Below are 27,191 nucleotides of genomic sequence, written 5' to 3'. Positions count from 1 at the left end.
GGGCCAAGCCAGTCAGGGTGAAGTGGCTCCTGGTCGGGGGCAGTCTCTCGTCCTTGGCCCTGCCTCCGCTGGTCATCTGGTAATGGATACGGTAGCCGGTGATCACGGCGCTGGGGGCCAGCCAGTGGATGGTGAAGGAGTTGGTCAGGACTTCACTAAAGTCCAGGCCAGTGGGAGAGTCCAGGGCTACAGAGGAGAAGAGAGAGACACACAGCCATGATCTACATGATACACACGCTGTAGACATACATGTCACTAACTACATCCTGTAGGCATACATGTCACTAACTACATCCTGTAGGCATACATGTCACTTACTACATCCTGTAGGCATACATGTCACTAACTACATCCTGTATGCATACATGTCACTAACTACATCCTGTAGGCATACATGTCACTTACTACATCCTGTAGGCATACATGTCACTAACTACATCCTGTAGGCATACATGTCACTAACTACATCCTGTAGGCATACATGTCACTAACTACATCCTGTAGGCATACATGTCACTTACCAGGTCCTGACCAGGTCCTGTAGGCATACATGTCACTTACTACATCCTGTATGCATACATATCACTTACTACATCCTGTAGGCATTCATATCAGTTACTATTTGTGCAAAAATACGTGTGCATTTGTCTCTCTTTTGAAGACATTTAGCCTGACAAGCTGTCCTGTGACTGTCCATACTCACTTGTTCTCTGAGTGCCAGTGACTGGTGCGCTCTCTCTCTCCTCGTAAACACACACCACGCTCACCCTGTACTCTGTGTTGGGCAGCAGGTCTGGAGGAGAGATGGACAGGAAAACACTAGTTAGTTACCTCATAGTTAGTCTCCAAAGCGACGCCACAACACACTGCATGAACCAGTGAGGTGTATGACACAATACATACAATGGTAATAATACTGTTCTATAATACTGTTCTATTTAGTTCAGGGGTAGGTCATAGGTCATGATGATGTCACTCACTCTGCAGCAGGAAGGTGTTGGTGGCTCCGCCCACGTTGAGCTCCTTGACATCGTCGTCGTTGCTGCCGGGGTGGTAGCGGATGACGAAGCGTGTGATGTCACTGGGCGTGGGGACGTTGGGGACGGTCCAGCTGACCCTCATGTGATCGGGGCCCACCCCTCCGAAGTTCAGGTTGGTGGGAGCGGGGACGGCTGGGGTGGGAGAAGGAGAGGGGAGATAATGAGGATACTAACTAGGGAATGATGTGGTAACAATAGATACCTTTACGGAATTTAACTTGATTGCTTCTATTCTCAAAGAGACCACAATTAAAGTATTTGATAATGATTCATTCATTTATGACAATTTTAACATGCAATTACCAGGATATGACTATTATACCATGTAATTACCAGGTTTTTCCTATTTTACCATGTAATGACCAGGTTATTACCATCTGACCGTGTAATGACCAGGTTATTACCATCTGACCGTGTAATGACCAGGTTATTACCATCTGACCGTGTAATGACCAGGTTATTACCATCTGACCGTGTAATGACCAGGTTATTACCATCTGACCGTGTAATGACCAGGTTATTACCATCTGACCGTGTAATGACCAGGTTATTACCATCTGACCATGTAATGACCAGGTTATTACCATCTGACCGTGTAATGACCAGGTTCTTACCATCTGACCGTGTAATGACCAGGTTCTTACCATCTGACCGTGTAATGACCAGGTTATTACCATCTGACCGTGTAATGACCAGGTTATTACCATCTGACCGTGTAATGACCAGGTTATTACCATCTGACCGTGTAATGACCAGGTTATTAATATCTGACCGTGTAATGACCAGGTTCTTAATATCTGACCGTGTAATGACCAGGTTCTTACCATCTGACCGTGTAATGACCAGGTTCTTACCATCTGACCGTGTAATGACCAGGTTCTTACCATCTGACCGTGTAATGACCAGGTTCTTACCATCTGACCGTGTAATGACCAGGTTATTACCATCTGACTGTGTAATGACCAGGTTATTACCATCTGACCGTGTAATGACCAGGTTATTACCATCTGACCGTGTAATGACCAGGTTATTACCATCTGACCGTGTAATGACCAGGTTATTACCATCTGACCGTGTAATGACCAGGTTATTACCATCTGACCGTGTAATGACCAGGTTATTACCATCTGACCGTGTAATGACCAGGTTCTTACCATCTGACCATGTAATGACCAGGTTCTTACCATCTGACCGTGTAATGACCAGGTTCTTACCATCTGACCGTGTAATGACCAGGTTATTAATATCTGACCGTGTAATGACCAGGTTATTAATATCTGACCGTGTAATGACCAGGTTCTTACCATCTGACCATGTAATGACCAGGTTCTTACCATCTGACCATGTAATGACCAGGTTCTTACCATCTGACCGTGTAATGACCAGGTTATTACCATCTGACCGTGTAATGACCAGGTTATTACCATCTGACCGTGTAATGACCAGGTTATTAATATCTGATCGTGTAATGACCAGGTTATTACCATCTGACCATGTAATGACCAGGTTCTTACCATCTGACCATGTAATGACCAGGTTCTTACCATCTGACCATGTAATGACCAGGTTCTTACCATCTGACCGTGTAATGACCAGGTTATTACCATCTGACCGTGTAATGACCAGGTTCTTACCATCTGACCGTGTAATGACCAGGTTCTTACCATCTGACCGTGTAATGACCAGGTTCTTACCATCTGACCGTGTAATGATCAGGTTATTACCATCTGACCGTGTAATGACCAGGTTATTACCATCTGATCGTGTAATGACCAGGTTCTTACCATCTGACCGTGTAATGACCATCTGACCGTGTAATGACCATCTGACCGTGTAATGACCAGGTTATTACCATCTGACCGTGTAATGACCAGGTTATTACCATCTGACCATGTAATGACCAGGTTCTTACCATCTGACCGTGTAATGACCAGGTTATTACCATCTGACCGTGTAATGACCAGGTTATTACCATCTGACCGTGTAATGACCAGGTTCTTACCATCTGACCGTGTAATGACCAGGTTCTTACCATCTGACCGTGTAATGACCAGGTTCTTACCATCTGACCGTGTAATGACCAGGTTCTTACCATCTGACCGTGTAATGACCAGGTTATTACCATCTGACCGTGTAATGACCAGGTTATTACCATCTGACCGTGTAATGACCAGGTTCTTACCATCTGACCGTGTAATGACCAGGTTATTACCATCTGACCGTGTAATGACCAGGTTCTTACCATCTGACCGTGTAATGACCAGGTTCTTGCCATCTGACCGTGTAATGACCAGGTTATTACCATCTGACCATGTAATGACCAGGTTATTAATATCTGACCGTGTAATGACCAGGTTATTACCATCTGACCGTGTAATGACCAGGTTATTACCATCTGACCGTGTAATGACCAGGTTCTTACCATCTGACCGTGTAATGACCAGGTTATTAATATCTGACCGTGTAATGACCAGGTTCTTACCATCTGACCGTGTAATGACCAGGTTATTACCATCTGACCGTGTAATGACCAGGTTATTACCATCTGACCGTGTAATGACCAGGTTATTACCATCTGACCGTGTAATGACCAGGTTATTACCATCTGACCGTGTAATGACCAGGTTATTACCATCTGACCGTGTAATGACCAGGTTATTACCATCTGACCGTGTAATGACCAGGTTATTACCATCTGACCGTGTAATGACCAGGTTATTAATATCTGACCGTGTAATGACCAGGTTATTACCATCTGACCGTGTAATGACCAGGTTATTACCATCTGATCGTGTAATGACCAGGTTATTACCATCTGACCGTGTAATGATCAGGTTATTACCATCTGATCGTGTAATGACCAGGTTATTACCATCTGACCGTGTAATGACCAGGTTATTACCATCTGACCGTGTAATGACCAGGTTATTACCATCTGACCGTGTAATGACCAGGTATAGCAGACTGTAAAGTAAAGCATAACCAATAGGTATTTACAATGAGAAATAATATAAGTGCATGCCAAGGAGAGGGGAGCTCCACACAGTTACCTCCAGGCCTTCTGTGGCATGTCCAGATGGGACAAGTCAACCAGACAAGAGAGGACACACTAGAGAGCATGGCAGGTATGAAAGAAAAACCTGGATGCAATCAACAATGACATTACTGCTATGATCAGAGCATATATCTACAACATGAGTATGTAAGGTGAGTATGTAAGGTGAGTATGTAAGGTTTGTGAGGCAGTATGTTCAGTATTTAGCTTCTCTCATAGCCCCCCCACCCACCCTGTCTAACTACCCCCTCCCCTTGTAAAGTTGAAGGGTCAAATCACCAGTCTGGGTTTGTGTTCTGCGTGTGGCCGGCTCGCTCTCCCCTTCCTCCGTTATCGTAGTGACACTGATGTCATAATCCACACCGGGCTCCAGCCCGCGCACCGTATAATGGCCCGTCGACGAGTCCACCGTATCCATGATGATGGGCAAACTCTCGCCCGACGCCATAACCGTTACCCGGTAACTGGTGATGGCGGTAACGTTTACCAGGGCGGTCCAGCGCAGGCCCACAGTGGTGTCGGTGATGTCGACAAAGTGGAGGTCGTTTAGCTTGGGCACGTCTGAAAGGTTTGAGTGCAGAGCGAGGCGCAGGCAGAATGAGACATACAGACATAGAAACCGTAACAGACAGACAGAATCAAAGCAGATGAATGAACGTTCCCTGTGATGCAGAGCCATACACAGTGGGACAGACAGCACAGCACCCTGTAGCAGAACAACAGTAGCCATGCTGGTAAGAGTTATATTATCAGACCTATAAATAACGTTGAATAGATCGATGACAGGAAAGGATGATCATGGGTTTTCAGAGCAAGGGTTTTTCAACAGGCATATTCACATGATATCCTCAATGAATTAAGAGCTCTACCTTCTCCATGCATATCTTACAAACAAACAGCCATGGAATATAATTACAGTTCAGCCAATGACCATGTTAGCCGGACAGTGTGCAATTGAGGCATCACAACGGACATAAGACAAACATGTACTGCAATGGTAATTCAGAATAAACTGAGGATTTCTACTGAAATTAAGAGTGCTTTTAGGAATTATCCTTCAGTGAAAAGTGCTTTCAGCGTGATCAGCCGTGACAGTGTGTTTGCTGGCAGGGAGATTCCGTACTTCAGAGAGAAGCCAGACTGGGAGGTTTATGGGAAGTTGGGCCTGTCCAGGTATACCACTTTTATGGAACGTGTTCCGGAGTGTGAAGTGGGAATAAATCGGAGTTGGGAACGGTGAATATATGAAGGGGTGGCAGAAGTATCGAATCGTACTTCAACCTTTCCTGGCCACGGATTGAGAAGGAAAGCTATCCAATAAACTCACACACACAGAGGTGCGCAACACACCATAGCGAACGCACACACATTCAAACACTCCCCTTAAAATCAATGTTTGTGTGTGTATCTGTGTGTTGAATCTTTGTGTGTGTTTGTGTTGAATCTGTGTCTGTGCTTGTGTTGTATCTGTGTGTGTGTGTGTGTGTGTGTGTGTGTGTGTGTGTGTTTATGTGTTTAATCTTTGTCTGTGTTTATGTGTTGTATCTGTGTGTGTGTGTGTGTTTATGTGTTTAATCTTTGTCTGTGTTTATGTGTTGTATCTGTGTGTGTGTGTGTGTGTTTATGTGTTTAATCTTTGTCTGTGTTTATGTGTTGTATCTGTGTGTGTGTGTGTGTGTGTGTGTTTATGTGTTTAATCTTTGTCTGTGTTTATGTGTTGTATCTGTGTGTGTGTGTGTGTGTGTGTGTGTGTTTATGTGTTTAATCTTTGTCTGTGTTTATGTGTTGTATCTGTGTGTGTGTGTGTGTGTGTGTGTGTGTGTGTGTTTATGTGTTGTATCTGTGTGTGTGTGTGTGTGTGTGTGTGTTTATGTGTTTAATCTTTGTCTGTGTTTATGTGTTGTATCTGTGTGTGTGTGTGTCTGTGTTTATGTGTTGTATCTGTGTGTGTGTGTGTGTGTGTGTATATATGTGTCTTTCTATCTGTCGGAGCAACAGAACAACAGCTCCACAGCAAACAGACACTACCTGATCCAGAATCAGTCTAACCCTTCAACACAGCACAGCTCAACCTCAGCCCGTGCTCAGGTCCACTGATCTGAAATCAGCTGTGTGTAGCTCGGTGAGACAGCCAGTCCTACCTTGGGTGACAGTGGTGGACACAGGGACACTCTCCAGGTTTTCTTTGACAGTGTAGACAGAGACGTTGTACTCCACTCCTGGACTCAGGTTCTCCAGGATTAACTGGTTCTGGACCGGCTGGACCAACTCCTCCAGGGAGTTCCCTCGCTGCCCATTGGTCGGTGTGCATGTCACTTTGTAGCCTGTGATGTCTGTAATAATAACAAAAATAATAATAACAATAATCATCCCAATAACAATAACAATAATAACAACAATAATAATATAATTATAATTTGGTGGGTGCTTGTATTTCATATATGTACCAGTGCGAATTATACGCATGTGTGAATTGGAAATGTGTTTTTTGCATATCCCATCTCCCCTGAGACACCCTCAGAGTGGGGTCACGGCCAAGGTCTGTTGGGGGAGGGGGGACAGGATGGCAGAGGAGACAGGGAAGTGAGCAGTGGAGTTAACCAACCCCTGATCTGCCAGGATTTCATGTAAGTACTTGTTACCATTCAAAAGAGAGAGTGAGACAGAGACAGAGAATCCTACAGAGAGAAGCCTTGTTCCTGCTGGCACAACGTTCTGAGGAAAGACAAGGTCCAGACAGAGTGATCCAGAGCCACAGTGAGCCGGTCCTGGTTCCTGGGCCTTGGGCAGTGTGTCTGTGGCGTGGGCTGTAGGAGGGAGCAGAGTCAATATTTACCTGGCGTGTTGGCGCCGCCCCACAGGACAGTCAGCTCACCCGTGTCCGCGTTGGACTGCGTACTGAGGTCAGTGGGGGGAGACAGTTCTGGAGGGGAAGAAACATCACATAAGTCTATATGTGGTAAAAGAACACCCTGTGGCACATTTTCAAAAACGACAGACTACCTTACATGGTTTAAGTAAACTTACTGCAGAAACCTTAAAACAACCTCATTACTCCCTAACTGTACAAAATCAATATAGATGTGTTTTTTACCCCAAAATGGCCACAGCAACAACATGTCTTCCTCGGAAAAGAGGTCTTCTGACCGCAATAAAATAAAATAAATCGTTGACCGGAGTCTCTCTCTCTTTTCTTGGTTACTTACGAGTGACAACGTTTTTGGTGATGGGGTTGCCGCGGTCGCGTCCGTTGATAATGGGCTGTACGCTGTAGGTGTACTCAGTCCCAGGGGTCAGGCCTGACACAAAGATACTTCCTGAGTCAGAGGTCACATCCCTGGGTGACTCTCCTCCCTGACTGGGCCTCACAGACAGCCTGAAGCTGAACCTGCTGACAGGGGTCCAGGAGATGATGATGGAGGTGTCTGTCACATCAGTGGTGAAGCGAGGGGCATTACCCATCTTGGGGGCTGAGGGGAGGAGTAAGAGGAGGAGGGGTGGAGAGAGCGAGAGAGAGGGGGAGTGAGAGAGAGAGAGCGCAAGAGTGAGAGAGAGGGGGGAGTGAGTGGGCAAGAGAGAGAGAGAGAGAGACAGAGAGAGACAGAGAAAGAGGGAAGGTGGAGAGAGAGAGAGAGGGAAGGTGGAGAGAGAGAGGGAAGGTGGAGAGAGAGAGAGAGTGGGGGGTGGAGCGAGAGAGAAAGAGAGAGAGAGAGGGGGGGTGGAGCGAGAGAGAAAGAGAGAGAGAGGAGGGGTGGAGCGAGAGAGAAAGAGGGGGGTGGAGGGAGAGAGAAAGAAAGAGAGGGGGGTGGAGAGAGAGAGAAAGAGGGGGGGTTGGGGGAGAGAGAAAGAGGGGGGGTGGAGGGAGAGAGAAAGAGAGAGAGAGAGAGAGAGGGGGGGTGGAGGGAGGGAGAGAGAGGGGGTGGAGCGAGAGAGAGAGAGGGGGGTGGAGCGAGAGAGAAAGAGAGAGAGAGGGGGGGGGTGGAGGGAGGGAGAGAGAGGGGGGTGGAGCGAGAGAGAGAGAGGGGGGTGGAGCGAGAGAGAAAGAGAGAGAGAGAGGGGGGGGGTGGAGGGAGGGAGAGAGAGGGGGGTGGAGCGAGAGAGAGAGAGGGGGGTGGAGCGAGAGAGAAAGAGAGAGAGAGAGGGGGGGGGTGGAGGGAGAGAGAGAGAGGGGGGGGTGGAGGGAGGGAGAGAGAGGGGGGTGGAGCGAGAGAGAGAGAGGGGGGTGGAGCGAGAGAGAAAGAGAGAGAGAGAGGGGGGGGGGTGGAGGGAGAGAGAGAGAGGGGGGGGTGGAGGGAGGGAGAGAGAGGGGGGGTGGAAGGAATATAACATCAGTTTCTTTCTTTTTTCTGCTTCATAATTCAAATAAACTCAAATCTGGAGTTGAATTGATCAATACCATTTAAACACCCTGCCACAAGCTCAGCAGAACAGAAGACTACAGTACTCAACAGAAGACTACAGTACTCAACAGAAGACTACAGTACTCTACAGAAGTCTACAGTACTCAACAGAAGACTACAGTACTCAACAGAAGACTACAGTACTCACAGGTGGTGAAGATGCCACTGACTTCCTCACTCAACACGTTGTCCTGCTCAGAGTGCAGTTTGACGGTGTAGTCTGTGTCGGGGCGAAGGCCTCGCAGAGGGAACTGGGTCTGACCCCCTGGGATTCTCTTCTGGGTGGGGCTGGATCCCTCCACGCTCAGGAACAGACGGTAACCGCTGACGCTAGCCCTGGGAGCCTCCCAGACCACCATCACACTGTCCTCGCCGATGTCGCTGAAACGCAGGTTGGTGGGGGCGTCGGGCTCTGACAGGGTTAACACACGTAGGGTCACAACATGGGTAGAAAGTACAAACACAGTACATCTATGAGAACCTCAGTCTGTCTGTAGGTTTGAAATGGACTACACTTCAGTCAGCCTGCTCAGCATCACTGATCTACCAAACCTTCCCACATACAGTAACTACTTATAACGTGATGAAGATTAGCTTCCTGCCCCTCGACTTGCTCAAACTGATCCCCTCAACACGCTGTTAGTGTCTGCGCATGTATGCTCACTGGTGGCTCTCTCTCCCGTCAGCGGCTCGCTCTCCACTCCTCCGTTGATGGCGTAGATGTTGAAGCGGTACAGGGTTCCGGGCTGCAGGTGGGTGATTTCTGCGTACGCGTTGGCCGTCATGGGCAGCTGCAGGGGCCTCTGGGGCGTGTCACCGGGGGTAACGGGGGCGAAGGTCACGCGATAACCCGACACCTCGCTGGGAGGGCCAGTCCAGGTGATGATGATTTTCACGTCAGACACCTCGTAGAACTGAAGGTCGGTCGGGGGGCGGACTTCCTCTGTGGACAGGAAGTAGGAAGTGGTCAGTGAGTTGACTGAGGTCATCTTGTGTGTTGATGGTCTATTGCCTTGTGTTGCGGTGCAAGAAAGACGGAGTCAGATGAAGTTGAAACTATACGCTGATCTAAGGTCAGTGTTGGATTGTAATGTGAAACATACTTCTACTTTACCAGCTGAGAGGAAGTTGAACAGACAATGCCAGACAGGAAATTGAAAATGGAGAAACTCTGTTGTCAAGATGAGAAGGATTTAGAGCTGAAGGGAGGAGTAAGACGTCAACAAGAATGACCTAGATACCGTGGGGAGAGCAAGTGTGTGTGTTGTTTTTTTATGTGTGTGTGTCTGTGCACATGCAAGTGTGTGAGTCTGTATCTTTCTCATGTGAAAGTACTTAAATCAGTGAGGGAGGTGAGAGAACCAGTCTGACAGGCCCAGTCCAGAACCAAACAGAGGAGAAACCCTACCCAGGTTCCATCTGGCCCTACATGGCTAGCCCAGAGCCCTAGGCTCCTCCAAGCTCACACTAAAGCTCTCTACCAACTGTCACTCACAGCTGGGACTGACCGGGGGACAGCATAGCATGACTTCAAATGTTCCTCTTGAGAGATAGAGAGAAGCACTCCCCTAGAAGGTACAATGAAATGGCTCCATGGCTTCAAACTATCATTTTACTTCCTGGGCCTACACTCTCAGAAGAAAAGATGCAATCTAGAACCTAAAAGGGTTCATTGGCTGTCCCCATAGGAGAACCCTTTGAATAGGAATGTAGCTGTATAGGAAATTATTGATTCTAATGTTGGAAGGGTGATAAAGTGCATGCCAAGATCAACTCAAAGTCAGTTCAAACCAAGTCTGAGGTAGAAATGACTGCAAGCCAATTCAGCTGGAGGACATTGGTCAATGGCCTATGCTCCTTATAGGAGCCATGGGCTTAAGTCAAGTAAGTCAAGTCTGAGGTTGTGTTATGGTTAGAGTGTGTGTTAGGGTTAGGGTCATGTTTAGTTCTGTTGTTCTGTATGCTGTCCAGTTCTCTACCTGGTGCTGGCTCTCCGGCCGTGTTGACCTGGACGAAGATGGGCTCGCTCTCCTGGTTCTCCTCCACAGCGTAAATGCTGATGTTGTAGAGCAGGCCAGGTCGAAGGTCAACCAGGGTCACGGAGGTCTCAGTGTCTGGGAGGATGAGCTCGGTGCTGCTGCCCTCTACTGACGGGGTGAAGACCAAACGGTAGCCTGTGATGGGGGCCTGGGGCTTGGACCAGCTGATGGAGATAGAGGTTTCTCCCACCTGGTTGATCTGATGTTCAGCAGGGGCATCAGGAGCTGAGGGGGGATCAGAGAAGAGGTCAATGGATTCCCGTCAAAGAGTAAATGATGATGGTGAAGGGTGAGGGTGATGACAGGTGAGGGTTATGAAGGGTAAAGGTGATGAAGAGTAAAGGTGATGAAGGGTGTGTGAAGGCTGGTATAATACCTGTGGTCTGAGAGGTAGTGAGGATGAGGTTGCGTTCTCCCTGAGGGGAAACCTCATACACGTTGACGTTGTATCTACGGCCAGGCAGGAGGTCACTGATGCTCACAGAGGTGGTGGTACGGGGCAGGTCTGATGGACAGAGACAATCAATCAATCAAATAAAACATCAATCAATCAAATAAAACATCAATCAACCAATCAGGCTAGTAACCAATTAACACATTAATCAATCAACTAACCAATCAAATAAAACCAATCAAAGGCCTGTACACACAGCAGCCCTCCGGGACCAGGAGTGAAGAATGATGGACTAGTGTTTATTCATTAGCTCACAAAACTATTCAAAAGGTTTTCCATAACACATTGGGAATCACAGTCGTGGAGCTCGAAAAGATCACCCGAGACCAGAATACACTGGAAAACTCTTCTGGATGGTCTATGTTGCAGGAGTAAAACCGGAATAAACTGGAAAACTCTTCTGGATGGTCTATACTGCAGAAGTAAAACCGGAATAAACTGGAAAACTATTCTGGATGGCCTATGCTGCAGGAGTTAGACCTGAGTTAGTCCAGTAAATGTTGGAGCTACTCACCCAGGACCTGAGGTTTGGCTCCGTCCTCACTCAGCTCATACTCCACTCTGAAGCCTGACACGGTGTCAGAGGCTGACACCCAGGAGATGATGAAGCTACTGGACGTGATCTCTGTCACCGACTCAGACGTGTCCACCACAGGAGGAGGCTGGGTCGTCTCACCCTCAGAGGTCACCCCTACTGGACAAGGGGGGAAATAACACATTAATAAGACGCAATTAAGATATGTGGGAGAGAAAAAGAGAGGGTGGGGGGGTAAAGAGAGAGTGAGACAGGCTTGTGAAAGTGTAGCTATATAGAGGAACCAAAGAGACGGACACAGATATATAGCACGGTCGGTTTAACATTAATACACTCAAAACACACACACAGTTGGGAGACTTACGGGAGCCGTAGGTGGTGGTGAAGTCAAAGCGGGTGACCTCGCGGCGTCCATAGCGCAGGATGCTGATCAGCTGACCCTCATAGGTAATACCTGGCCGCAGCCCAGCGATGGTGTACGAGTTCAGGTTACCTGGGATGGTGGCCTCTCTCCAGGGGGCACGGGTGTTTTTCTACCAGGGGTCAAAGGGCAGAAGGGAGAGGTCAGGGAGTGAACTTAGTGAAGATAGTAAGGGTCAAAGTGGTGAATACATCATGGTGATAGGAACCAATTTGTATCTGAAGTACTGTATATATATATATATAACCTACAGTGTCAGGAGTATGAATGAATCATGAGAGCTGAGATGATATGGAATGAAAAACGGTGGGCAACGTTTACAGTCTGCGCTACTAAGACTCTCATTCTAACACTCTCTCCAAGCACAGCCTATGGCCAATGTGGTCACTGGCATTGACTCTCTGGCACCCCGTCTCTCTGCCCCTCCCTGCTTCTGGGGACATTCAACTTGGCTCCGGACGATCGGAAAACTACAGATTCTTCACAACATGAGAGAGAGAGAAAGAGAGAGACAGAGAGAGAGAGAGAGAGAGAGAGAGAGAGAGAGAGAGAGAGAGAGACAGAGAGAGAGAGAGAGACACAGAGCGAGAGAGAGACACAGAGAGAGAGAGAGAGAGAGAGAGAGCGACACAGAGAGAGAGAGACACACAGAGAGAGAAGGAATAGAGGACTGCCATCCAAAACATACAAACCACTACCACTTAGCAGGAAATATGTTTGAATTAAATCAGGGGAAACAGCTTGGCAGATCAGGGCCCCTTCAGAGAGAGTGTGAATCGAGAGCAAACTGGATTTTTCCTTTAGGAGAGAAACACACAGCATTTGTACTGTAGCTGGATGTTGAGGGTCGTTCGTGACGACCGATATAATTTGGATCTATGTGTTTATGAACCCCCCATAACCTTGTTTTTCTGTTCTCAAAACCTGTCCTCTTCTTCAGAGTTGACACACAGACAACTAAATGTTGCAACCTCCTGTTTGAGCACTGGTTTAGTCATTACTTTTCAGCAACACGTTCAGGAATGGAATAGGAATATCCACTTCCAGTGAATCCTGATTTTTTTTTTAAAGAACATCATGTGAAAAACAGTACCTGGAATAACTTGTTTCCACTTTGGATATTGGAGAATTAAAACAGGTAGAGTACTTCAAGAGAGTATGTTCAACTCTTGTGGTACTGCTTCCTATAAGACAGTCAGTCCACCTCTAGTGGCATAGGGCTTCAAGGGCTACCGAGTGGTGCAGCGGTCTAAGGCACTGCATCGCAGTGCTAGAGGCGTCACGACAGACTCAGGTTTGATCCTGGGCTGTATCACAACCGGCCGGGATCGGGAGTCCCATAGGGCGGCGCACAATTGGCTGAGCGTTGTGAGGGGTTGGACGGGGTAGGCCGTCACTGTAAATAAGACTTTGTTCTTAACTGACTTGCCTAGTTAAATAAAATAGTGTGGCTGCACTACCACCAATGACCAGTATCTAGGATGAGCAGTAGAGAGCCACTTACCACTCTCCACTTGAGGATATACTGGGTGATGTGTGAGGAGGCAGGGGCGTTCCACTGGATGGGGTGGGAGTCAGGCTGCTTCCCTGCCTCTGTGATAATCACCTGGACTGGGCGGTGGCCACCTGGGGGGAGAGGAGGAGGAGGAGGAAGAAGAGAGGGGATCTTTTATTAGAAGTCTGTAGTCTACTATCAAGCCAAATGTCACAGACAAGATGGTACTGAACAAATGCTAAGTATTCTCCTTGAACAACTTTATATTAAGGTTCTGTAAATAAACACACAATTATTAAAAGTTACATTCGCTTTTCAGTGTCAATTGGTTTACTGTTCACACCAGACAGACCTGGTGTGACCAAAAAAGATCCTAGACTAGCTTGTCAGTACAGTGGCTTGGATGGAAACTAGTCCGAACCAGAAGTCTCTCCACTGTCTGGTTTCAACTGACTATGACACCCACTGGGCCTGTAAATCACTAGGTGTCTTCAGTATCTGAAATCACACCAGGACAATATGTCCACCCCCACTCACTCACACACACCATACATACAGACACCTCCCTGTCACAGGTGAGCAACTTGCAGCAACAGCGGGGAGTCATTTAGGGCAGTCAGTGAGGTCATTTGACCTGCACCAAACATAACTCTAAACAAACATACATTTATTCCTCTGTATCTGTAACAGGCCACATGGGAAAACTAGGGCAGGATAACAGGGTGCAGGATTCAGAGTTTAGACTGGGGTCAAAGTGTTTCAGAACACTGCATCAAAGTTGCCAGTTGGTAACTCCTGGTTGGTGTGGTCTGAACACAGCTCAGCTGAGCTTTTCTGATTGACACCATCACCTATAGAGCACTGGCTCAGTGCAGGACTAGCCAGTGCTGTGAGGGGCCTCTTAGGAGGTGAAGTTGGGACTGTTTCGCCCAAAGCGTGTTACCACCCAGTGGATTGAGAGAGAGACAGGAAGTGTGCGCAGGTAATTAAGTCCCCCAACCTTTCGTCCCTCCCTGCCCAGCTGGGTAGAACAACAGTACTCAGCCTCTCAGTAGGGGAGAGCCAAAAAAGACCTCCGAAACTACAAAGACCCACGGAGGGAGGGGGGGCGGGAAAGGTGGACAGACGCACCCCTCTCCATTTGCCCCACATCAACGTTTAGCAGCCCCCTCCCCTCTCCCTGCAGAGGTAGTGAAGGGGTGACACATCGTCCCCTCGTTTAATTTCAAAGGGCCTTCGATAGAGGGGGGGATGGGGAGTATTTAAAGGAGGGAGCGAATGTGAGAGCTAAAAAGAAGAGCTAACAATGATTAACTACCAGCAGGTGTCCCAAGTGTAAAGAGAAGGGGGTGGGCATGGATGGAGAGGGAGGGGTAATGTCCTTGATTAACACCCCACTGAAGACAGTCCTGACCTGGGTTATCTGCCCAGAGGACACACTCAGACAGTTCCACTTCTGTTAGCCAATCAGACTCCTCTCCTTACCTGGGAAGGTCTGCTGTGGCTCGCAGCTCATCTCACCGATACCGTTGCCGTAGCAATAGCAGCGGTAGAGGACTTGGTGGATGGTTTTGTCCCAGGTCTCTCCAATCTGATAGAAGACCCTGCTCTCAGGCTCCTGGCACTGGTCTGGAGGGAGAGAGAGGAGAGAGATAAACTCCCATATCTACTGGGTGAAATACCACAGTGTGCCATCACAGCAGCAAGATTTGTGACCTGTTGCCACAAGAAAAGGGCAACCAGTGAACAAACACCATTGTAAATACAACCTATATTTATGTTTATTTATTTTCCCTTTTGCACTTTAACTATTTGCACATAATATGACATTTGTAATGTCTTTATTATTTTGTAACTTTTGTGAGTGTAATGTTTACTGTACATTTGTATTATTTATTTAACTTTTGTTTATTATCTATTTCACTTGCTTTGGCAATGTAAACATAGAGGGGGAGAGAGAGAGAGAGAGAGAGAGAGAGAGAGAGAGAGAGAGAGAGAGAGAGAGAGAGAGAGACAGAGAGAGAGAGAGAGAGAGAGAGACAGAGAGAGAGACAGAGAGAGACAGAGAGAGAGAGACAGAGAGAGAGAGAGAGAGAGAGAGAGAGAGAGAGAGAGAGAGAGAGAGACAGAGAGAGAGACAGAGAGAGAGACAGAGAGAGAGACAGAGAGAGGAGGGGAAGGAAAGGAAAGGGATTCAAATTCCTGCTGCCAAAAATCTCTTTAGAATTTCAGCCCCTCCTCTTGGATAGAACGTGCCAGAGGTGCGACAAGGCTTTATTGAAGCTCTGAAGAGGAACCAGAGAGAAACTCACCGATGGCGTCGCACTTCCAGCGCCCGCGTCCCTGTCCATAACAGGTGCAATTCATCATGTAGCCCTGGTCATGGCGCTTGGTGAAGGTCTGGCTCACCTCGTAGGTCAGCCCATCCACAATGCACTGGTCTGGAGGAGGGAGGAGACAAGGGGTTTTAATAATGTACTGGTCTGGGGTAGGAAGGAGAGGAGACAAGGGGTTTTAATGATGTACTGGTCTGGGGTAGGAAGGAGACAAGGGGTTTTAATGATGTACTGGTCTGGGGTAGGAAGGAGACAAGGGGTTTTAATAATGTACTGGTCTGGGGTAGGAAGGAGAGGAGACAAGGGGTTTTAATGATGTACTGGTCTGGGGTAGGAAGGAGAGGAGACAAGGGGTTTTAATGATGTACTGGTCTGGGGTAGGAAGGAGACAAGGGGTTTTAATAATGTACTGGTCTGGGGTAGGAAGGAGACAAGGGGTTGTAATAATGTACTGGTCTGGGGTAGGAAGGAGACAAGGGGTTTTAATAATGTACTGGTCTGGGGTAGGAAGGAGACAAGGGGTTTTAATGATGTACTGGTCTGGGGTAGGAAGGAGACTAAGGGGTTTGAATGATGTACTGGTCTGGGATAGGAAGGAGACAATGGGTTTTAATAATGTACTGGTCTGGGGTAGGAAGGAGACAAGGGGTTTTAATGATGTACTGGTCTGGGGTAGGAAGGAGACAAGGGGTTTTAATGATGTACTGGTCTGGGGTAGGAAGGAGACAAGGGGTTTTAATGATGTACTGGTCTGGGGTAGGAAGGAGACAAGGGGTTTTAATAATGTACTGGTCTGGGATAGGAAGGAGACAATGGGTTTTAATAATGTACTGGTCTGGGGTAGGAAGGAGACTAAGGGGTTTGAATGATGTACTGGTCTGGGATAGGAAGGAGACAATGGGTTTTAATAATGTACTGGTCTGGGGTAGGAAGGAGACAAGGGGTTTTAATAATGTACTGGTCTGGGGTAGGAAGGAGACAAGGGGTTTTAATTATGTACTGGTCTGGGGTAGGAAGGAGACAAGGGGTTTTAATGATGTACTGGTCTGGGATAGGAAGGAGAGGAGACAAGGGGTTTTAATGATGTACTGGTCTGGGATAGGAAGGAGACAATGGGTTTTAATAATGTACTGGTCTGGGGTAGGAAGGAGACAAGGGGTTTTAATGATGTACTGGTCTGGGATAGGAAGGAGACTAAGGGGTTTGAATGATGTACTGGTCTGGGGTAGGAAGGAGACAAGGGGTTTTAATGATGTACTGGTCTGGGGTAGGAAGGAGAGGAGACAAGGGGTTTTAATTATGTACTGGTCTGGGGTAGGAAGGAGACAAGGGGTTTTAATGATGTACTGGTCTGGGGTAGGAAGGAGACTAAGGGGTTTTAATGATGTACTGGTCTGGGGTAGGAAGGAGACAAGGGGTTTTAATAATGTACTGGTCTGGGGTAGGAAGGAGAGGAGACAAGGGGTTTTAATGATGTACTGGTCTGGGGTAGGAAGGAGAGGAGACAAGGGGTTTTAATGATGTACTGGTCTGGGGTAGGAAGGAGACTAAGGGGTTTTAATGATGTACTGGTCTGGGGTAGGAAGGAGACAAGGGGTTTTAATAATGTACTGGTCTGGGGTAGGAAGGAGAGGAGACAAGGGGTTTTAATGATGTACTGGTCTGGGGTAGGAAGGAGAGGAGACAAGGGGTTTTAATGATGTACTGGTCTGGGGTAGGAAAGAGACTAAGGGGTTTTAATGATGTACTGGTCTGGGGTAGGAAGGAGACAAGGGGTTTTAATAATGTACTGGTCTGGGGTAGGAAGGAGAGGAGACAAGGGGTTTTAATTATGTACTGGTCTGGGGTAGGAAGGAGACAAGGGGTTTTAATGATGTACTGGTCTGGGGTAGGAAGGAGAGGAGACAAGGGGTTTGAATGATGTACTGGTCTGGGGTAGGAAGGAGAGGAGACAAGGGGTTTTAATTATGTACTGGTCTGGGGTAGGAAGGAGACAAGGGGTTTTAATGATGTACTGGTCTGGGGTAGGAAGGAGACAAGGGGTTTTAATAATGTACTGGTCTGGGGTAGGAAGGAGACAAGGGGTTTTAATAATGTACTGGTCTGGGGTAGGAAGGAGACAAGGGGTTTTAATGATGTACTGGCCTGGGGTAGGAAGGAGACAAGGGGTTTTAATAATGTACTGGTCTGGGGTAGGAAGGAGAGGAGACAAGGGGTTTTAATAATGTACTGGTCTGGGGTAGGAAGGAGACAAGGGGTTTTAATAATGTACTGGTCTGGGGTAGGAAGGAGACAAGGGGTTTTAATAATGTACTGGTCTGGGGTAGGAAGGAGACAAGGGGTTTTAATGATGTACTGGCCTGGGGTAGGAAGGAGACAAGGGGTTTTAATAATGTACTGGTCTGGGGTAGGAAGGAGAGGAGACAAGGGGTTTTAATTATGTACTGGTCTGGGGTAGGAAGGAGACAAGGGGTTTTAATGATGTACTGGTCTGGGGTAGGAAGGAGACAAGGGGTTTTAATAATGTACTGGTCTGGGGTAGGAAGGAGACAAGGGGTTTTAATAATGTACTGGTCTGGGGTAGGAAGGAGACAAGGGGTTTTAATGATGTACTGGCCTGGGGTAGGAAGGAGACAAGGGGTTTTAATAATGTACTGGTCTGGGGTAGGAAGGAGAGGAGACAAGGGGTTTTAATAATGTACTGGTCTGGGGTAGGAAGGAGACAAGGGGTTTTAATGCTGGTTGATCCTTTCAGTTCATTCTACATTCCAGTTGTCAAGGCTACTGGGTCTAGAACCAGGTAATGACAGTACAACTCCTATGACTGTTGTCTAACAACACATAAGAGAACAGGTGCTAGTAAGGCGGTAGGACCTTTGAGTTGGGAGTAGGCAATGCAGCTCCACTCTCCGCGGTTGTTGCCCATGCAGGTACACTGCATCATGTGACCCAGGACATCGTGGCGTTTGTCCCACTGGTCTCCCACACGGTACATGACCCCGTCGTTGGTGGTGCAGGCCTCCTCGTGGGCTGGACGGAGGGAGAGAGGGGTCAGTGAGGGGCTGTGTGTGCGTGTGTAGGTGGTATGGATAATCTCTTTTGACACTGAGACAGATTTAGTTTCCAGACAGACTCTGGACCCATGCCAGTGTGTGGGTCCAATCCTCTGCCCAGTGGAGCCAAGAGTCATTCATAATCAATCTAACAGGCTCCTACTCAGCCCTCTTCATGACTGTTCCCCCTCACTTAATAGCTTTTAAAGAGCAACTCATTAACTGCCCACTGAACCTCTAACGGCTCTGTAGACCGTAAGTGACCCATTCAGTTAAACAGTCATTATTACCATCTGTAAGGGCAACATCAGACGGATGAAGACAAGCCTAGTACATTTATCTACATAAGACCTCTGTCAAATAGAGGAATTGAGTGAATGTTGAAGACAGTAGCCCACCATACAGAGCCTGAAAGACCTTTTAAAAGAGGGATCTTACCTAACAATAGTCTTGTTTGCATGCCGCCGAAGACGAGCTAGTCAATGTACCTGACTGCTACTGTGATTGTATATTGTTTGGTGTGAGGGCCTGAGACAGGAAGAGACACACACACTCACCAGCCATGGGGCAGAATCCGTAGCGCTGCTCTCCTTCGTAGTTGGTTGTGGTACCGCACCACCTCATGCCGTCACGGCGCCCATCGGCGGTACAGTCAGTGTAGTTACGCCCGTTGTAGAGGAAGGGGAACTGGCACAGGGCACCATTGGAGTTACCCCCTCGGGTCGACACCAGGGCTACAGAGCAGATCAAACATTCAACAGTTAGATATGCTGCTATCTATCTATCTACCTACCTAGCTGTCTAGCTAGCTACAGTATAAGTCTATCCATCCATCTATCCACCCACCCACCCATCCACCTCCCTCCCTCCCTCCCTCCCAGACTCACAGTTCTTCTCGGTACAGAAGGAGTACTGCTGGTCTCTATGGTAGTCAGAGGTGGTGCTGCACCACAGCTGTCCATCAGTACGTCCCTCTGAGGTACAGGAGTAGTAGGTCTTATCCATGAACACAAAGGGGAACACACAGGCCTGGCCTTCTGAGTTCCCACCGTACACCTGGCTCTGGCCCTCTGGAGGGGAGGGAGAGAGAAGGTGAGACAGGTTTAGACCAAGTTAGATGAGGTGAGACAGTTTTAGACCAGGTTAGATAACGTGAGACAGGTTTAGACCAGGTTAGATGAGGTGAGACAGGTTGAAGTAATAGTCTGAGTTAAGACTCACCCTTCTCCTCACAGCTGACGGCCCCAGTACTCTGGCAGGTACACAGCATCTGCTTGCTGCCCTGGGTCCTGATCCAGCGCATGCCCACGTGGAAGGTGGCGCCCGAGTCCGTGCTGCAAGCCCCCTCCTGGGGGGGTTCGGGGAGGGTGGAGGGCTGGTGGAGCTCCGTCTGGATGGTCACACGAGTACTTCCTGTACCTGTTCCTACACCTGTTCCTGTACTAACACCTGTGCCTGTGCACCAGGAAGACAAAGAGACATGTATTTACCTATCCCAAGCGGCTGGTGGTAACTTCATTGGGGAGGACGGGCTCATTGTAGTTGCTGGAACTGAATTCATGGAATGGGTTTGATATTATTCCATTCACTCCATCCCGGCCATTATTATGAGCCGTCCTCCTCTCACCAGCCTCCTCTGTTACCTATATATTAATTTATAAACTCTATATCAGTGTATAACCTGTTCATTTAATTATTTATGCATTTAAATATATATATATATATTTTTTTTTTATTTTTTTTATTTATTTTACCAGGCAAGTCAGTTAAGAACAAATTCTTATTTACAATGACGGCCTACCCTGGACGACGCTGGGCCAATTGTGCGCCGCCCTATGGGACTCCCAATCAAGGCCGGATGTGATACAGCCTGGATTCGAACCAGGGACTGTAATGACGCCTCTTGCACTGAGATGCAGTGCCTTAGACCGCAGTAATCTTGTAATCTTTTACAAAGAGTGTGTGTAAAACACAAGAGGGCCGACTCACCAGTAGTGGCAGAGTGTCTCTCACACTTCCACTCTCCTCTGCCATTTCCTGTACACAGACACTGGAGTTGGTGTCTGTTAGCATCTGTCTTGGTCCATGTGTCTCCGATGCGGTAGGAGGTCTTGGTGTCCTGGTCATTACAACGGTCTAAAGAAATAAGGAAAGGAATGATGAGTGTGTGTGTGTGTTTAAGTGTGTGTGCGTTTACATGAGTGTGTATGTATGTGCTTGCGTGTGTGTACTTACTCCTAGAGGTACAGGTGATGCGTCCGTTGCCCTCCCCCAGACAGGTGCAGTCGATCATCATCCAGCCTTGGTAAGGCTTCTCCCAGGTCTGCCCCACCACGTAGGACGCTCCGCCCGCGTTGTCATAGCAACGCTCCGCTGCACAAAAACAAGTCCCAAAATGTTGTTGTTATTATTGTAACCTAATTATTTGAAGTTAATTATGCATCACCTTCTCCAAAGGGCCTGTGGGTTTGATGATGGAGTTACTATCAAGTTATCTTCTATACGTTAAGCAGCACAAACGTTAGTGGAACAACAGGTTACATCTCCACCACTTCCCTTCTCTGTCACACATCTCTCCTGTGAATCCTCCTCACGCGCAGGTGAATCTTGGAAAGGTATTTTCAGAATAAGATTTATTTCGACAGTGTGCACCTCTCCATCTCTTCCAGAATAAGAGTCCCAACAAAAAATCTAAATGGTAATGCCATAATAAAAGTCTCAGATACACATGACATATTTCTGATTACAGAAGATATATTTATAATTCCAAAACCATGCCTACATTATCACCAAATCATCTTCACCATTATGACCTACCACCATATGAGTCACCTCACCTAACTTTCCATGAAAACACTAAACTGAGCTAAATCAATAGTTTTGGGGCAACGTTTGGGATAGAGATGACTGTTATGACCTTCAAATATTTACAACAACATCTAGCGCCATTTCCAATAAATGACTCAAAGAAGGACTTTGAACTGCAGTTTGATTGGTTTAAGGACATCCCCATATTAAGAAAAACGTTTATCCCAACAACCCACAGGCCACACATTCATTCCTTTCAGATTACATCTAGTCTCTCTTCTACTCCAAGGACTCAGACAGACAGACACTCACACACGGGTTTACAGGTCCTCAGACAGACAGACAGACACTCACACACGGGTATACAGGTCCTCAGACAGACAGACAGACACTCACACACGGGTTTACAGGTCCTCAGACAGACAGACAGACACTCACACACGGGTTTACAGGTCCTCAGACAGACAGACAGACACTCACACACGGGTTTACAGGTCCTCAGACAGACAGACAGACACTCACACACGGGTTTACAGGTCCTCAGACAGACAGACACTCACACACGGGTTTGCAGGTCCTCAGACAGACAGACAGACACTCACACACGGGTTTACAGGTCCTCAGACAGACAGACAGACACTCACACACGGGTTTACAGGTCCTCAGACAGACAGACACTCACACACGGGTTTGCAGGTCCTCAGACAGACAGACAGACACTCACACACGGGTTTACAGGTCCTCAGACAGACAGACAGACACTCACACACGGGTTTACAGGTCCTCAGACAGACAGACACTCACACACGGGTTTGCAGGTCCACTCTCCCTTGCCGTTTCCCAGACAGACGCAATCCAGCATGTAGTCGCCGGTCTCGTGGGGCCTTCTCCAAGTGTCCCCGATTTTATAGGATCTGCCTCCCTCGTGGCAGCGGTCTGGAAACGAAAAGACCAAACATCATTATTCATAAACACTAACGTACTACATAAGTGCACAAATAATACTATACGGGTTGTTGGGAAGGGCAACTCACTTCCGATTGTGCAGCTGATTTTGCCGCGGGCAGAACCGATGCAGGTGCAGTCCCACATCATGCCGTCCTTCGCCCTCTCGTAGGTCGCACCCACAGAGTACGTCTGGTCGTTGTATTTGTCATAGCAGGTCTCCTCCCCTGCAGAAGGCACCAGAGAAGACTTTCAACATGTGGCCTAAACGTTTGAGATTAACGAAGCGACTTACGTTTGAGATAAACGAAGCGACTTCTGTGCGCAATGGCAAAAGTGCCAAAAAGGGAACGCACTCTGGAGCGCACGGATGTTGTGCAAAAACACTAAAGAAATTGCCTACTTCATTATACATTCAAGTCTGGTGCTCCAGCTCACCTTGGGGTTTTGTTTTACATTTGATCCCTGCCGCTCCGTTGCAGGTACAAAGCAGTGTACTCCCACGGTAAGCCTTCTCCCATTGATCATTTAGTCTGTAAGAATGTCCATTCTCATCGCAGCCTGAAAGATGATGGAGACACACACAAAATAGTCCTGAGCAAATCCGGCGCATGATAGGTTAGCTAAACACCCATATTCAATACATGTACAGTAGTGATTTAAAAAAAATAATCTTAGATGTCCTTCATAAATGGAATTGTAACTACAATTGCTAATTATAAGCTGTGGGTTCAAGATGCATTCAAATGCTTTATCTAAGGGGCAATATATGACATTAAGAGCAAGTCTACATACCTTGAGCCAGGGGTACTGTGTCTGCGAGTTCGGGGTAAACTTGTTCCTGAGCTTGTCTCTTGTTTTTCCCTTGGTTCTTTGGCATACAATGGACCGCGCTGCTTACGCACAGCGCAACCAGCAGCCCTGTCACTGGGCTACCAGTCATTTTGGTAAATTTAAGAGGAAGAAAAAAAAAAAGACACTTTTACGTTTCCAGTTATGTCCTAAGTAAAAATAAGAATGATCCAGGTGCGGTGAAGTTGACCGTCAGGAGCGGATAGTATTCTCTCTCCTTGCTTTCCAAATATTACCCCGTGCTGCTTCTCCCAGCTACTTTGACCGCCTTTCCTGCAGCCGATGCGATAGACCGACTGGAGGGATGCAGACCGTTTTTATATGTGAGCACAAAGACACTGTTTGAGGGGAGGGGCAATGTGCGTCTGGGTCCAGGGGAGCAACACAGACTAGTCACTTACCAACCATGCTAAACCGCAGACCCAGACCAAGAATGAAGACCTCACAGAGTACAGCACTTAACATCCTGAGGCTGGGCTAGGCTGTGCAACCTGGACTCAGAGGTAGACATAACACAGTAACAAGTAAACCTGTGAAACTCAAATGAGTATATGTTACATTTAGTATGGTATGTATTCATTTGTGGATGTCCATCATCCATTTTGTAGGATATGTTATGAATTACAATTCATATGATATGTTACGAATTGCAATTCATACAATATGTTACGAATTCCAATTTGTTGTGGCTATCATTAGCTACATGGCTAACGTTAGCTAGGGTTAGGGTTAAGGTAAGGGTTAAGGTTAGGGTTAGGGGTTAGGGCTAGGAGTTAAGGTTAGGATTAGGGGTTAGGGCTAGGAGTTAAGGTTAGGGTTAGGAGTTAAGGTTAGGGGAAGGGTTAACTAACCTGCTAAGTAGTTGCAAAGTAGACATTCCTCCTTTCGTTTTTGCCTCAAGTAACCTTCTGTCTTATGTAACCATACAAAACATAACACATCATACTCATTAAAGCATCACAGATTTACATTTACTGAGGCCAGGATGGATAAATATGCATACTACAAAATCAACCAGAGTTATTTTATTTGACATATTTTACCAAATTGATATGAATCGAATCCGTTAAATCGGAAATAGACTGCTTACAGGGTAAGGACACCAATGTGTACATTTGTAATTTGGTTAAACTACACTCAGACAAACTTCAGTTTATAGGCCTAATGATAATGACAGCCTAATGTTGATAGGCTAATCATGCTAAACTGGTCCTTTACAGAAGTCAATGTGACCCACAATGACTTAGCTATCAAACATTGGCAATTCAAGCGTTAAACGAAAAAAATAGGCCTGCAAGATTGCAGTCTCATTTCTGTTTGGACTTAAGAATGACATGTTTTGGTAGGTCGATGGGGGATGAGGGGGTTACTGACAGCTCACCCCTACGTTCCATCACTGTGAAGAGGGAAAGAGTTGACCCTAATCCACCCAGACTGGTTCACTGTTAGGGAGGATCCCAACAGTTTTCATCTTATCTACACATGAAACAGAAACAGTTTTAGTGATATTAGCTACATTTATGTTGATTGCGTAAGAGCAATTATCCAAACATTATTTTGATGGAGAACTGTTTTGATATTGGCTCATTCTGTTGAGTTATTGTATACAGTTCTATCAGTACATTTGAGATGTTATGAATTGTGAAACATCACCCTCCCTTCCTCCCTCCATCATCCCATCCCTCCTCCTGTTGCTCCTCCCCATCCCTCCTCCTGTTGCTCCTCCCCATCCCACTCTTCTCTCTTTCTTGCCCGCCTTCCAACACTTGTTTTTTCCCTCTTCTCCTCTTCAGTATGTGTGTGTGTTTGTGTATGTGTGCGCGCTTGCATGTGTGTTTGTTTGTGCGTGTGTGTGTGTGTTTGATCATTCGTGTGAGAAAGCAACAGAGCAAGAGGTGTTCTTGCATTTTTCTTTGCATATTCTTGTCTGCCTCCTGCCCTTACCAAACAAATCAATGCTAATAGCACATTTTATACGCTCAACGACAGAAAATAAACCCCTCTTTTCATGAGTCATGTTTGGTTGTCTGTGGTTGAGGTAAGTTTCTCCCCAAATATTATTACACACTAATGAATCCCTCAGCTGAGGAAAGTAATGTTTTCTCAATGAGAGGAAGAAAAAGAGGACAGCGGGAGATGACAGATGATATGACTCCTGGTTGTGGCAGTGGACTGTCAACCTGGGAAAACCTCAAACGGATGTCTTCCGGTTTAACTGAGATTAGTCACGGTCCAGGTCTGGTCTGGTCTGGACGGTGGCTTCAGTACGCTAAGTCAGATCCGTGGTTGGGTTCCTGTAAGTGTCCACTTGGCACAAACGTGGCACCAAATCCCGGTTCTGAATCCCCCAAAAAATGAAACACTTCCTTGTTTTTAATACGGATGGTGAATCACTGAATCTTTCACATGTTGAGAAAGGTGTGCGCCAAAAGTATCACACATTTTCCACCCATGAATCAACTCCAAAACAACCAGGAGAGGGGAAAAACTGACATTTAAGGCTGCATGATTCCAGAACATTTAATACAAAAAAGTGATCAAAACAAACTTCTGTGTAGTACATGCATAGACCTATAAACTCATGATGAATCACCTTCAGCTCCCATTGGGTCATTCAACCCTCATCTCCAACCCAGTAGCATCAATCTCATGTCCCCTGTAAACTATCCCCCCAGGTGACAGTTTGTCAATGGAGATAACTTAGGCTGTACTGGGATCAGGGTTAGGGTACTCCCTATACATACTTCTGGTCTCCCCTGAGTATGACTTCATTTCCTGTGCTGGAGGTTGTAACCCAAAACCTGCTATGTCAGATTTATGACTAGTCTCTCTCTATAGTCCTGAAAAGCAGCCTGGGCTGTGTCAAAACTCTCACACCATGTCAACTCTGAGCCCAGACAGAAACCCAGATACGGTAGATCAGAATTTATTTTCACTCTCTGGTTCGTCTCTGGTTCATCTTTAGATATGTTTATGCAGTCATTTAGGGCCAGTTTCCTAGTCCTGGTAATAGTTAGAGACATAGAACCTGAAAAAGAACAATGGTGTCATGCTAGGGACAAACTGTTCTTTCAATCTCTCTCTCTTCTTCTCTTCTAGCCTCACCGTGTTCCTGTGCCTGTAGTCCTGGGAGGCCTTGTCGTTAACCTGTGGTTTCCTGACCCTGCCCGAGCAAACTGAGGACGGACGGCTTGGGGAGCGTCCGTCTGTCCCAGAGCCTGTTGCCAGTTGGCCCAGGGACAGAAGGGCTGGAGAGGTGACACGACAATTCACACCCACGTCTGCCTCGGGGGCTCCAACCAGAAGGCTCGGGGTATTCAATCAAAATATGCATCAGGAAGTCTTCTAAGAGAGAGCATGCCAGTTTATGCATTATGGTTTTATCTCAAATGCTTGAAAGCATTTCTTGTTCCAATGTTACAAAACAGTTGACACAAGACACAGAACTCAGTGGCACTTTGCAAAACAGTAAATGTATTTTCAAAACGAGAATGATAAAAGCAACTTCAAAAGCAACCTAACACATTTTTTGCACTATTGGTTAGAGCCTGTAAGTAAGCATTTTACTGTAAGGTCTACACCTGTTGTATTCGGCGCACGTGACAAATACACTTTGATTTGATTTGATTGATGGGCTCATCAGTCCACCTTCACCCTTCATCGTCATAGTTGTTGGCTGGATCAGCAAACAGAAGACTGCACTTCTGCACAGGATGTGAAATACGTGCAGTGGTTTGGTGTGACGAAGGCCAGAGGTG

The 27,191-nt window shown here is 47.0% G+C and overlaps 1 protein-coding gene across 5 annotated transcripts in view; it reads right to left on the bottom strand.

Moving 5' to 3' along the window:
- The window catches only part of LOC100380696 (fibronectin), a 31,857-nt gene extending 8,131 nt beyond the window's left edge, over positions 1-23,726 (bottom strand). The window contains exons 1-26 of one of the 5 annotated variants that reach the window (XM_045699249.2): positions 23,377-23,726; positions 23,020-23,142; positions 22,671-22,808; positions 22,441-22,572; positions 21,064-21,201; positions 20,818-20,964; positions 20,050-20,283; positions 19,716-19,898; positions 19,386-19,562; positions 18,650-18,805; positions 15,752-15,880; positions 14,925-15,068; positions 13,449-13,570; positions 11,888-12,056; positions 11,503-11,682; positions 10,911-11,039; positions 10,475-10,759; positions 9,160-9,438; positions 8,644-8,907; positions 7,302-7,565; positions 6,932-7,018; positions 6,237-6,428; positions 4,375-4,656; positions 981-1,172; positions 704-793; positions 1-186 (exon numbers count right to left, since the gene is read on the bottom strand). The exon at positions 1-186 is cut by the window's left edge and continues 81 nt beyond it. In XM_045699249.2, coding sequence (XP_045555205.2) covers positions 1-186; positions 704-793; positions 981-1,172; positions 4,375-4,656; positions 6,237-6,428; positions 6,932-7,018; positions 7,302-7,565; positions 8,644-8,907; positions 9,160-9,438; positions 10,475-10,759; positions 10,911-11,039; positions 11,503-11,682; positions 11,888-12,056; positions 13,449-13,570; positions 14,925-15,068; positions 15,752-15,880; positions 18,650-18,805; positions 19,386-19,562; positions 19,716-19,898; positions 20,050-20,283; positions 20,818-20,964; positions 21,064-21,201; positions 22,441-22,572; positions 22,671-22,808; positions 23,020-23,142; positions 23,377-23,524 — 4,570 coding nt within the window. In that variant the 5' untranslated portion in view covers positions 23,525-23,726. The remainder of the gene's footprint in view (positions 187-703; positions 794-980; positions 1,173-4,374; positions 4,657-6,236; positions 6,429-6,931; positions 7,019-7,301; positions 7,566-8,643; positions 8,908-9,159; positions 9,439-10,474; positions 10,760-10,910; positions 11,040-11,502; positions 11,683-11,887; positions 12,057-13,448; positions 13,571-14,924; positions 15,069-15,751; positions 15,881-18,649; positions 18,806-19,385; positions 19,563-19,715; positions 19,899-20,049; positions 20,284-20,817; positions 20,965-21,063; positions 21,202-22,440; positions 22,573-22,670; positions 22,809-23,019; positions 23,143-23,376) is intronic. The other 4 variants (XM_045699244.2, XM_045699246.2, XM_045699247.2 and 1 more) reach the window with 4 other exon arrangements.
- Positions 23,727-27,191: the final 3,465 nt, after the last annotated feature.

The sequence above is a fragment of the Salmo salar genome, chromosome 17 (genome assembly GCF_965601325.2).
Source record: "Salmo salar chromosome 17, fSalSal1, whole genome shotgun sequence".
In the NCBI taxonomy this organism is placed as follows: domain Eukaryota; kingdom Metazoa; phylum Chordata; class Actinopteri; order Salmoniformes; family Salmonidae; genus Salmo; species Salmo salar.
The sequence above is the reverse complement of the archived record's forward strand: the minus strand, read 5'-3'. Positions and strand labels throughout refer to the sequence as shown.